Source organism: Lates calcarifer, linkage group LG4 (genome assembly GCF_001640805.2).
Source record: "Lates calcarifer isolate ASB-BC8 linkage group LG4, TLL_Latcal_v3, whole genome shotgun sequence".
Classification (NCBI taxonomy): domain Eukaryota; kingdom Metazoa; phylum Chordata; class Actinopteri; family Centropomidae; genus Lates; species Lates calcarifer.
Window position 1 is genome coordinate 13,591,496 of NC_066836.1, and position 13,219 is coordinate 13,604,714.

A 13,219-nucleotide genomic window follows, 5' to 3' on the forward strand; every position below is an offset into this window, starting at 1 on the left:
TACTTTTTCCCAACTCGCTTCTCTGTCATTTCCCTCTCTGTCATCCATCATCATATTCTCTCCCTCCTTATCTTCCCTCATAAGCTTCCCCTCACGCTCCCCTCCCAGTTTCCTTCACTATTTCTCATTTTTCTCTACAATCCTATCTGTCTACTCTTTGCACTTAGCATCAAAATTTCTCCTTTTTCTGTCATCATCTGTCTCTGGCAACTGGGGAGGGCTCTGTGCGTGGAGATATGCAGATCTACTGTTTGCGGAGGCTGTTTGCACAGGCCGACACTGGGTAAATGTGATCAAGGGATGATGTAGCATTGCAAAACGGCAAAGGAAAAGGCAAGAAGAGAAGGCAGGCATCAAAACAAGTTTCAAGTTTTATGCACGAACGCATTTTAACAGGCAAGGATGAAGGCACGATCATATGTTCTCATAAGTCATAGAGGCGGGAGGAGAAAAGACAGAACAGCCACGTGAAAATAGAAAATGAGATGGACTGAGGAAAAGAGACAATAAATGAGAAAGGAGAAAGGGAAGAGATAGAGCTGATGAGTAATGTGTACACACTCAAGCACTCCGGTGAATGTGCTGAACTCAGGCTAATGGTTGACATAAAAACCCAGAGAAGAGGCAGAATCGATGCTATCTGTAAGAGCCCAGGATGAGACCGGTTTTAGGGAGAGGACACAATGATCTTCCTCTAAAGGCTGATTACATCTGTTGAAACAGCACACTGATATTTACACAGAAACCCTGCTGAGGCCTGGCAGTGGGCCTTGCATGCTGGCCGAACCTGCTGCTCCTTCAGTGCATCACTTATTTGTAAAGAGAAACACACACTCAAGCGTGTGTGTGTGTTTTTATGTGTGTCCTCTATCAGATCTGGCTGTACCCTGCTCTTTTTGTCATTAATGTCTTTATAAAACTGTACTCATGGGTGTGATGGGTGAGAGCACTTTGTACTTTTGCAGTTCTACAAAATTTCACAGCTTCAGTATGAAAATGATAAAAATGACAAAATCTTTGCACCATTTCCATTTGGTTACATAAGCTGGCCTTAAAACGGTATGTACAGAATATGTCTATAACTGTAAGAATTATACATTATAAACATAGAGTAGCTCTGTGCAGGCAGAATGCTCTAATATCAAATTTCCATACTGGTGGGATACAAGTGATGTCTACTGTACATGTACTGCACATACTTTCCATCATCTCTGTATTCGCATCTGCTTTTGCCATGCCTTCCAAGCAGGAAACAAAAGTACACCTGCATCATCCAAATTTAAATGTGGATATTTTTTATTCAACAAGAAGTTTCCAGTCCTTCAACATTTCCTGTACCTGCTTAAATAAAGCCATTCGCATGGCTTGCAGGAAATGTTCAGCTGGCATGAACAGGTGTTAAATTCAGCTTCAGGTTTCGAAACTGTTATGATCGCACAGAAATTAGAAAACACAGAGGTCTCTAGTTTGACAGCAGTGAGTCAGTGCAATCAGCAACTAATCAGCCAGTGCTACATTTGGGAGGTACAATCGTGATTTAGTTGTGTTGCTAATATTCTAACCTGTAGAATAATCTACAGACAGCTGATGATGAGTGAAAATACTTTGCATAAATAAGGAAATGGAATTGGTTAACTACGCTTTTCTGCACACTGTAAAGGAACCAGTTTGAAGGAGAACATGAACATTACGCTGAAGGTGATTTTTACCCGATGTTTCCATTGGGATCATCCTTCACTATATCCATATTTAATAAGTAATGCAATGACAGAATGACTTGTTGAAGTCATAGAAGTGAGGCTAACAATGCTGAATCAACAGTGAAGTCAAATATCTTTGTAGTCAGCACTGTCAGAGGAGTTGTTCTCACAAAATTATCTTTGGCTGCATTTGGGTCACTGTCACCAAATTTATGTGAATACAAAGATGAGTAGGTACTGCTATGGTACTCCTTACAGAGTCGATTTATCCTGATTGGCTGAGTACATAGTGTGTTTAACATGCTGGTTTTCTGTGTGCCAATACTCAAAGATGAATTGTCAAGTCTATAAAGCACTTAGGGGGAAAACCCTGTGTTATTATAACATTTTCTTCCACAAATCTACTTTTGAATCAAGTGTGAGTGTTTTTCTGTAGTATTTCTGTATAGCTGCAATGCAATTTTCACCAGAAAACCTCATCATGCCCTGAAAATGCTCACCACATAATTACTGCACATGTACACTAAACTGACAGTTGCTTAGCTGCACACCCTCTCACCCCGTTCTCCCCTCTCTCTTTTGCTACCACTCTGCCTCCCTTCTTTTGCGCTCCCCAGTCTCCTGAACTTCCCCCAGCATCCTGCTCCTCATTAGAAGGCCTTTCATGGTCAAAGCCAATAAAACTTCAATGGGAGGCAGCCTGAAGAAAACATGGCTGTTCGGTGGCTTTACTGAGCGTTAATTACATGATCTCCATACCAGACAGTGAAGGGCCAATCAGGTTCTCCAGCAGCACTGCCGACCTATGGCCACATATGGGACACAGTCAGACACATAAACTCACATTACACACTCACACCAACTGCCTCTCGCACACAAACATGACATGTGCACAGACACACATATAAAGGTCATACATACACAAACCCATATATAATACAGACAGACATATTATCAGACACACACACACTTTGAGGCCACCAAACTTATTAACCTCTGGCCACATGTGCTTAACTCTCGGTATTCCCCTTCGGCAACAAGAATAGTGAAGCAACATTATTACACATAATTAGAAAGTGGTTTCTGTCTGCTGTGTGGTACATTTACACAATCCTCAACTTTAGCAGAGTAACTGCAATGGTGTAGTGCCACATTTGACCAAGCACACATGCACAGGCTGCAAATGAGTAAAGACACTTGACGATGCAGAACGAAGGTGTAATTCATGCCTACTCATTTCAGAGCTGCAATAATGGGAAGCGAGTGTAGCTATTTGTCAGTTAGTGATATGTACGATGATGTCCTCTTTGTTTTGACTCATCCAGTCATGAGGAACAGACTAATTATAGAGTAACATTTCCTAATGTATTCATAAACAATGTCTGCCTTCATAAATAGAATGATTTGGAGGCAGGAAATGACTGTACTTGCTATGTGGCTCTCTCCTCCTCTCTGTCGTCTCTCATTTCTGTCTTTGCTTCTCACTTTTGTGTGTCTGTTTGTTGTGTGACGGCCGGTTATTTCAGGCTGCACTGGAGTTTTTCCATGCGTCACTGTGGTAATGTGTGGTGGCATCTTCTTTGGCAAACAATCCTTAAAAAGCATCTCCCACCTGAGTGGCACCGTCAAACGCCGTCTGATTCAATTTTGTTCACTGAGATGACTAAAGAGACATTATTTTAAGTAAGAGAACTGTATGTCTCATGCTATAACACACCTACATAGCATATCAGGTCTACAGCACAGAGTCATTTACCATCAGTGGAATGGTTTGTGGGTTTCTTGACACAACACTCAAAACACTGTGGTAATTTCCTGTGTTTGGCTCAACTTTTGACGGTGCATATTTATATGAATCGTATAAAATGGGAGGATGCGTGAGCTGCTGACTTATGAACTCATTACAGAATTGGACCTCATGCTGTAATGAACAGGGCCCTGGGTTCAAGCAAACATTCCTTCTCAAAAACAAAACAAACAAACAAAAAAACAAAAACAAACAAAAACATTAGTTATGGACATTTTGCTGCCATTGGCCATGACAAGGCACTGGCTTGCTGGATCTGGATCTGGACCTGGGAACTGGGAATCACTTATCCTAATAGAAGCAATAAATAAACAGAAAAATTCCAAGTATGTATAATAAAAATGTAGCCTACTTTATAAACAGAACATTTCCTTTAGAGATGTAAGAAAAAGTAGAGGAATTAGACTTAATGTAGGACAAGCTAAACCACAGAATAGTGTCATTAAAAAAATAAAGGTCTGTGACTGGAGGTGAGGAGGGTTGGATTATTGAATGATTGAATGATTATTGAAGACAACACATGCAAAGGTGAGCCTAGTTCATGTTTCTCACTCCTTGTTTTCTATGTTCAGTCAAGCCTGAGAACATCCAGAAACATTTCATGCTCGTATTCACCAACACCTACACGTACAGAAACTCAGATAATAAAGGCATTCAGCAGGTGACAGGTAAACCGGGAAAGGCACGGGGCAGGTGGTGACTTGTTGGGCCTTTAATTGCACCTTGAGGAGTGATGCGGCGCATGTGTACAGATACTCTCTGCAAAGCGGAGGACAAGTACTCAGCACTGACCGGGTTGGACGGGAGGGGGTTCCAAGGTCACGCCCACAGTTCACCTGTGACACCTGGCTGGTGTCGGGAGGCGCAGTGCACATTCCTCCACTGAGAAACAGACGACCTCATGATGATACACCAAAGACACATTCAGACTGCCACAAAATAAAAAAAATGACAGTTGTTTCCGAAACTAAACTAATCAAACCTGGCAGTAAATGTCATTCAGAATCATGTCTGCTAATATTTAGATGAGAAAGAATGAAACGGAAATAGCAGGAGGAACGTGAAACCTCGTATGCTTCTCTCTCCTTTTCCCTCTCCCTTTCTCCCTCTCTCCCTCTCCCCCGCCTCCTCACTCCACAGAGTGGCAGCGTTGGCATAGCATCGTTCAGAAAAAGCCTGAGCTGAGCTGGAAACGAGCTGCGGTAGCTGCTGCCTGTGCGCACCTCTTTACTCAGATCCCCCCGGGCCGTCATAGCCGGTAGGCGTGCGGCGACAGAACCAGGCTGCACAGCGTCAGCGCAATACATTGCTATTTTCTGACAAGACTTACATTATTTCAGCTGTAAACGCGTAACCTAAATCTTTCATCTCTTGCTTCTCCCTCTTTAGGTGAACCAATACCCCAACAGTGGATATATGAGACAGGAAATCTGCACTTGTACCTGAGTACAGCGCGAGAAGATACACTTATCTCGGGGGGGAAAAAATAAACAAGGGTCCTGTCCTGTCCACATTGGCCCAGCGTTGGGACTGGGAAGAGACGGGACCTCTGCGCTGTGAAGAGTCGCTCCTTTGCCGTGCAGCAGCCACAGACTCACCAGACGCACTAAAAGGGCAGGAGGGAGAGAGAGAGAGAAAGGGGAAGGTGGAGGATATTTTACGCACAGCAGCACCCAGTAGCCCTGTTTGACACGCGGCTACAAACCGGGAGTCTCCTTCTCCGTTTAGGACTCAACACAGTCCCCTTCGCTTCTCGGTCGGATTTGCACTTGACTTATAAGTCCACATACAGCGGTCGACAGGGATGGATTCCTTCATCATAGCGGCTCTGGCACTGGGCTCTCTGACGGCACCAGTCTATGGGGACAAATGGAACAGCAAAGCTCGGAGTTGTTCGGATATCAGGCAGTTTTATAGCGGGAAAGGATTCCCTCTTGATGGCGTCCCTCAGTCTGAAATATCAGGTAAGCTCCTTTAAAATACAAGCCGTCCAAAGTCTGTTGTTTGTCTATTGTGCGCACCTTTCTCTGGACTAAATCTGATCTTTACCTTTGAACCCAGAATACTCTTCAATCAGTCTGTCAAATGCAATATATCGATTACTTAAATTGTGCAGTAATATGTCAAATACACAGTAAAGAACCTCACAGTTGCTTTAAACTCATTGACACTGAGGACCATAATCCCTCTGCAAGTCCCCCTAGGAATGTTAGTCTATTTTAGGGCCAAAGTCGCACCTGCAGTAGTACCATTTATTGTAGGCTATCTAAGTGGTGGTGCGCAGATATCACACATCCTTTAGAAATGAATGATTATAGGTATGCATGTAGTCACAAACTCTTCTCTTTGTGCTCTGCATTTTCTGCAGTATATTGTAACATAAAAACATTTCAAGCTTTGAATTAAGTATTTGATTAGTGTGTTTTCTTATGAGAAAGAGAGAGCAGATGAGGTGTCTAACTTTCTAGCTTTTAAACCTGTAGTCACACTCATTTCAAGTCACATGGTAAAGCACAGGAGCTCTAGCTCTTGGCTGTCTCTCAAGATGAAAACACTGCTTTGAAAAGACATTAAGACAGCACAGACATGTCACAGACAGTCTGGCTCATTCATCACTGATTAAAAATATGAGAAAGTCTTTTCATATTTTCTCACACTCAACATCTTTGAAAACACAGATGCAGGGTCAGCACCTCGCTTTCTGTTCTCCTTTTTCAGTTTCCTAATCACTCTAAATTAAGCTGCTACTCCTGAAGACACTCCCAAATCTTTCCTCCTCTTTAAGCTATCTTGTCTTTGCACAGGGAATTCTTGCTCATAAATTGCCAGCCAGTCACTTGACCATGTGCTGTAACCACGTAAATACGATGTTGCTCACTGTGTCATTCATGGTCTGATGTCAGACGGTCACAAGCCCCTCTGCAGTTCAGATGATTACATGTGTGCCTTGCCTGGAATTCACTGCAACGCTTTCACACACATGAGCACATGGAGAGACACACACACAATTTACTGCAATTTCAGGTTCTACAGTTACAGTATCATACATGCATGGACAAGGCAAGAGACTGTGACCATGCATGCTTACACAACCAGTTTCCTGTGTACAGATTGAAAGGTATATAAATCAATTTTGAACTCACAAACTTTTTAATCCACTGTGAAAACTGTGAATGTAAAAAAAAAACTATTTTCCACTACACTAATATTTGAGATAACCTGCAGACTTTTACCAGGAAATGAGTATGGATATACGTTATCTGAATTTTGATACAGTGATTCTTACTGTAACACTGCTACAGTCATTCCCAACCCGATAACATCCTTTTCCTTCAAAAAGCACCTCCAGACTTTGCGTCATTCACCTCCTCTGTATAATCCAATTCATTTTTCATAGAGTGCTACACTGCTGTGACGGTAGGTAAACTCTGCTGTCCTGTGAAGACAGCAATGTTTGTCCATTAGTACAAGCTGAATGGTACTGAGACGTGCGAGGGTGACTTTCTGCAGCATTCACCTAAAGGTCACACGCTCTGAATGATCCTAAAGTAGAAACTGCTCTATTTTCTGATAGCGTATGGGCTCTCGCACAGCACAGCATGGTTTCAGTAGAGCATTGTGTCTTGACAGAAATAGAATGTGTATGAAGTGCTTGCTTTTAACCCTACAAATTGTAGGTGCTTTCCTGTTGATTGCTCTTGGTTTTCTAATCATCTTGAGCTGCATAAATGGAACATTATGAAGAACATGATATCCAATGCAAAGATATACAGTAGATCTTTCCTAGTGATTACACTGATAGGATGGGAGAGATTATAACATTTGAGGGTGGGGCAGTAATGTGATGAAACTGTTAGCTCATGCCATCACATCATACATCATAAGGTAGCGAGGGCCAAGGAGTAACCGGACACTTCTAATTTAACTGATTGACCACACTTAATAAATCATTTGACAGAATTAATGCCAGCCCTGGTCCCTTAGAAATCCCCCTTTCTTCCAAATGTCTGTAATCCATAATGCTTTAAAGAGCAGATCTGTCTTATCATGACGCCACCTATTCCTCTTGTTTCAATCAATGATGTGGAGCTTACTTAAGTCTGGGGTCAATGTATCCTCAGTAAGAGAGAAAATAAGGGAGTGAGACTGAAGGCCAGGAAGAGATAGGTTAAGAAATGTCAGAAAAGAGAGATGAGAGAGAGAAAGAGATAGAGAGATGTAAGAAGAGGGGGAGATTTGGCTTCGTACATCAACAATATTTCTCCGGTGTTCCTGTCTCTTGGCTCTGAAGCATAAATAACTGCTCATACGCTCCAGTCTGGCATATTAAACACCATAGTAAAATATGAAAGCTTTAATTTATGCCTCCAAATTATGAGCCACCTGAATGTTGTGGATGATCCCTGACATTTGCAGAAGAATATTTCCTGCTGTAACACCAGGGCTTGATCAACCTAATGTATTGGCTGGGCCTAACTCAAGGTCACATGCTGAGTACATCACCCAGATTCAGTCTGGGAGGATGATGAGAGAAGACTGCTTCCCGACTCTGAAAATGATGTCTAGTTGCTGCACTTTCAAATCCTTTTCAATGCCACTGCACAATATATGAGGAAAAAATCCTTGGCACAAAAAGTAACTAACACTTCTGAGCCTGATATTGCACTTCATTTTTAGATGAACTAAATTTGTGTAGTCAAACATGGACAAGGTCTGCAAGTGATATGGCCAGAAAAAAAGGCTAAATTCTTTACATTTGAATTAGGTAATTTTCTAAATGTCTGAGGCAAGAAAGGAAGAAATCTCCAACCAGCTGAATACCACCATCCCACATCACAGCCTCTGTTTGATTATGCTCAGTCAGCGGTGAAAGAAGATTCCTAGATATTGCTTTCACATCGATACGCCTCATATAGCAACTTGGATAGTCCCCTATTCTTAAGTAATTTGCCCAGGGGGAAAAGCCATGCACAAGAAAGCTATTGAGTTAAGGGTGAGCTGTTTGTTATCACTGTGTTGGAGCAGTGTTTACTGGACCATAGCAACAGTATCAGTTGAGCAGAAATGGCTCACAAATAATCAAGTAAACTGATTGATGCTCTTAAAATGAGTGTGATGATTATAGTTTAACTCCGTCGAGTGTAATTCATTTTGGAAACTGCTTTTTTTTTGTCGGTGTTTACTGAAAAATGGATGATTGATTTTTATGAGGCTCGTCTTGTCTCCTCCCCGTGCTGCCCCCTCCCTGTCCCACCCCATCATTACAGTTGTGATGAGTTATCTTTTTGTCTTTCAGAGGATGACATTCTTCATCTCTGTTTCTCTCTCTCTCATCAGCTCTTAGAGAGGCGCCAGACGCTCTTTGAAAGCAGCTGGCAGCCAATGACTGCTAGATGCTGAATGTCATATAAGCCTATACAAAGAGACAAGCTGCATGAGACATCTGCAGGAAGGCTGGTAACATTTTGCTATGGCATTGGCTTTCCCATGCTGTATTTGTGTTGTTGTTGATTGCTGGTTGCTACAGGCCGACTGTGAGTGGCTCAGTACTCTGAAGTGTCATCTCTAACCAGTGTTTGGCTAATGATACAGTGGGATTGCTGCTCACCAGGCCTGCTAGGAACTGTTGTTGACTAAGGACTGGCTTGTGGCTGGAAATATGGGCTGATCAGTATGGTAGCCCACAGCGAAAAGTATGGGAATGTTTTTGAACTCAGTCACTTGACTGAGAATTTAGATATATGCCTTGAAATGTGTAATAGCTGCATTGTAGCTAAAACAGAGCACGAGTTTTCACACACTAAACAGAAAATCTCTCTCTGTAACTCTCACCTCGTTGACTGAGGGTAATGATAAGATAATGGCTGCTAGTGTGTTTGCTGCCCCCCTACACCACTTTCCAGTCAGAGGTTAGATGGAAATGGGAGTCCACTGCCAGCAGAAAACATAACTGACATGCCAAGTAGAGGCTGCAAAATCAACACCAATACAGCAAAAATATAAAGGGGTCATATTATGCATTTCACTGACCAATCTAAAAGGATACTTTGACTTTGGGTCATAAATGTAGACTATGTATAAAGTTTCATGTATTTAAGCTGTTAATCTCTGTGGATATATTTATACAGTATCTATATATCCATCACTCAAGGCCCTCCAGCTCCTCTGTCTGTCCCCCTGTGATACTACATGACCTGTGATGGTCCCTCACTCCTGTCCCCTCAGTAATGTACACTCATGTCAGTTAGGAATGTAAAAAATATTTTCACAGTGTCATTAATTATTTTGACATTATCCTACCATTGTATTGTTATCAGCTGACTCTGAAATGGATATATCATGTTACTGTAATGGCAAACCTCTATAATATAGGGAGAAGTATGTTGGTAAGAAACAGGTAAGAAATTAGGGTAAACACTTTTTGTGACCTTTCCTTGACTGTACAGTCCCATGATAAACCTATGCTCTATAGACGTGGGCATGGAGACTTTATTTGTCCCAGTTTAGGAAAATAAAACATGCAGTGGACACCTGGCACATAGTTTATCATTGTGTGTACTCTATTTCCATTGGGAAGTAGTGGAAAAAATAAGTTTGTGGATGTAGTAGTAAATTAGATGTTAGTTTTGTGCTGTGTAATGTTCCATTAAAATATCCATTCGTTTCCTTTTAGGTCCATGTCCAAGTTACAAGTATTTTTGGGGTCGTGTTGCGCCATTATTTGATAGAATACAGTAGAGACAGACAGGAAACAAGGGTGAGAGAGAGAGAGAGAGAGAGAGAGAGAGAGAGAGAGAGAGAGAGAGAGAGAGAGAGAGAGAGCATTTTAATGATGATGGCAATGTTACTAGTTTGGACCTCATAACATTTCCTTATGTGTGGCACAAGCTTGAATTGAATGCTGTGACTCTAATGTATAGGCTACAGGAGCACAAGGTCAAGTAGACACAATAAAAGCCAACAAATGCTGTCTTACTGTAATAATTTATTCATTTAATTATCATCTCTTACGAAAGAAAATAAAAGTTGTTCAGTTCCACAAAGTGCTTTAAGTTGTCAAGGACATTCTTCTTGTCACAGTGCAGGGAAAAAATTAGGAAAACAACAACAAACAACAAAAGAACACTTTAGCTGTATGGATGAATTAATAAATATCCAGCAAAATCCCAAAGCTATTAACAACATTTACAAATTGCATACCCATGTCCAACTGAAAAAAGACATTACTTCAACGCATGAATTCAGCAATGTTATGTATTCTTTGCTTGAAAATGGCTCTAGAGAGATAAAGGGCCAGACCAAACTTAACTGTAAATAGTAAATATTGTGTGTGTTGAGATAAGCAGGCCATGTTGCCGTTGTGGCTGTTCTGGACAGTAGCCTTATCTCCAACCCATTAATATCCCTGCTGATGTGCTGTCCTTATTCGCCATATAGTGGATAACTAATTGATCGCACTGAATTACATATTGCCGGCTTGTGAATGGAACTCATTAACTGACTTGGAGATAAGGGCGTCAAGGCTTATTTTGAAGGTTAATATCAGCATAAAGCCCCATGCATCTGTTGGACTTCCTCTTCAGGCAGATTAAAGCAAGAGCAACAGTTGTTTCTGTATCACAGTGTGCAGGCTCATAACTCTGCTGCAGTTTAAAGTGTGCGAATCCCTGCATCTGGGCTCCTGTCTGTGCCTGTTTATGTGTGGCTGTGTGTATGTGTTTGTTAGCGTACACGTGTCTTTGTGTGTGTGTGTGTGTGTGTGTGTGTGTGTGTGTTTGCCTACCAACTGAATATGCTGGAGTTGTTAAAATGCTGAAGTCAGTAAGAAGCCTCTTGAAGCATTAAGCCATAATGGGCTGCAGGGAGCATGAAACAGACCACAGTGTGTTTGATGTTCACCATAGGGAGAGAGAGAGAGAGAGAGAACGAGGGAGAGAGGGGGAGAGAGAGAGAGAGAGACGGAGAGAGAGAGCTGATGGACTGCTGACTTGGGCTGCCCTGATCTGCTTGGTTTTGCTAGACCCTACTCTGCCCTCGTATAGGCTATATGTAGGAAAAACTACACAAAGGAAAATAGAGGAAGAGAAAATATGGAGCTTAAAATGGTTAAAAGGAAATAGCTCTTTTTTAAAAATGTGTTCTGCACTGCATTTTCTTATGTAATTGTTTTCAGTCTCTGGCCTGTTAGAAACATGGAAATATGGAGGACAGTCTGTCCAAACACATTTAGTGGCCCTGAACTCTGAGTAATGTGTAAGGACAGAGGAACCTTTTCACAGACTAACCTGTTTCTCACATGTACAGACTAAAAAGTAATCATCTTAACCTAAAACATTTATACAGCTAGTTTAAATCTGACAAAAAGCTGACAATTTCCCTTCCTATTTCCTGTGAGAAACAAATAGTCAAATACTCATGTTGGCTAATTTTTAGACAGAATGACGAACGTAAAGGCTGGCAAACATTGCTATTTTCCTTTCTATTTCCTATGTCTAATTTCTCACAATGACAGCAATTTACCTCAGTGTCTAAAAGGTTTGAAATTGAGGTCAGACAATGACTGGCGATTGCTTTTGAGAATATGATGCACTACCTCGACAAGTATCAGCTGCCTCTTCTCCGACCAGCATGCACTTGAGCTGGTGCCACCCCTCTCGCTTCTCTCCTCTTGCGTTCCTCTTGTCTTTTGTTCGCTGTCACTTGTCTAATGTGAGAGTAGGAGTTCACACGTACAGCCCTCCCTTGGCAAGCACACACAGACACACAGATGACAGCATAGGCCAGTTTCTTTTTTTTGTCACAACAGGGGGTTGCAGTGTCATTGCAACAGGCGTGTGTGTGTCTAAGTGTGTGTATGTGGCATTGGGGGGCATGTGTGCCGTTTCCCTCTGAGGGCACCAGTGTGTCGGTGTATGACTCCTCTTTTGTCTTCTGAGGAATTGGCTGTGTCAAAAGGAGAATTATTCCCTTGTCAAAGCAAGCCCCTTCACTGTCTCTGGTTGTGTGTGTAGGGATGTTAGGTGCAGATGTGTGTGCGCCACAGATGTGTGCACTCTACATGACTTTTAAAGCCATAGTGAGAATGTTATTAAACCGCTTCCTTTCCATTTGCTGTTATTGTGTGCAAAGTGTGTGTGTGTGTGTGTGTGTGTGTGTGATTGCTGGCTTTTTTGTTTTGCCCTTTCATCAGTTATGTAAATGTGAGTGTGTGTCTGTGCCATGCCAAGCTGTTGTGGTTCAAATCCCCTCTGGCAGCGCGTTCTGTAGACAAGGTGAGTATTTGAAGTGACAAGGAACTGGCTTTAGCTCTCAGCATGGCTTCACTTCTGCTCCAGCTACCTCTCCTCTTGCCCTCCCACTGCTTGACAGATGGTAGAGACCCAAACCGGGACATCCACTACCATATTAAGGGAGGGCATGCAGTATGAATTTTATAGGGTGACACACCCAGCACCAACACACACACACACACACACACACACACACACACACTGTCTGCAGCTGTGGACTTATGTGTTTGTTGGGAGTCTTTGGCTAAGACACATCCCAGAGGGGAAATCCTGTGGCTATGGCACTATGGCAGCAAATACAACAGGCCCACAGGGGTGGACAAACATACTCATGTGGAGTTGGGTATTCTTTAGATAAAATTCTGATTCTGTTTATTTATTTGCTCAACTCTTGTTGAACCTTAGTTATGATTATTTAGAAT

General features: G+C 42.1%; 1 protein-coding gene across 3 annotated transcripts in view; it reads left to right on the plus strand.

The window, feature by feature from the left end:
- gpc1b (glypican 1b) overlaps positions 1-13,219 on the plus strand; it is a 66,094-nt gene that overhangs the window by 1,118 nt on the left and 51,757 nt on the right. The window contains exons 2-3 of one of the 3 annotated variants that reach the window (XM_018676748.2): positions 4,648-4,765; positions 4,897-5,471. In XM_018676748.2, the coding sequence (XP_018532264.1) occupies positions 5,312-5,471 (160 nt within the window). In that variant the 5' untranslated portion in view covers positions 4,648-4,765; positions 4,897-5,311. Of the gene's footprint in view, positions 1-4,620; positions 4,800-4,896; positions 5,472-13,219 lie in introns of those variants that run through there. The other 2 variants (XM_051070046.1, XM_051070045.1) reach the window with 2 other exon arrangements.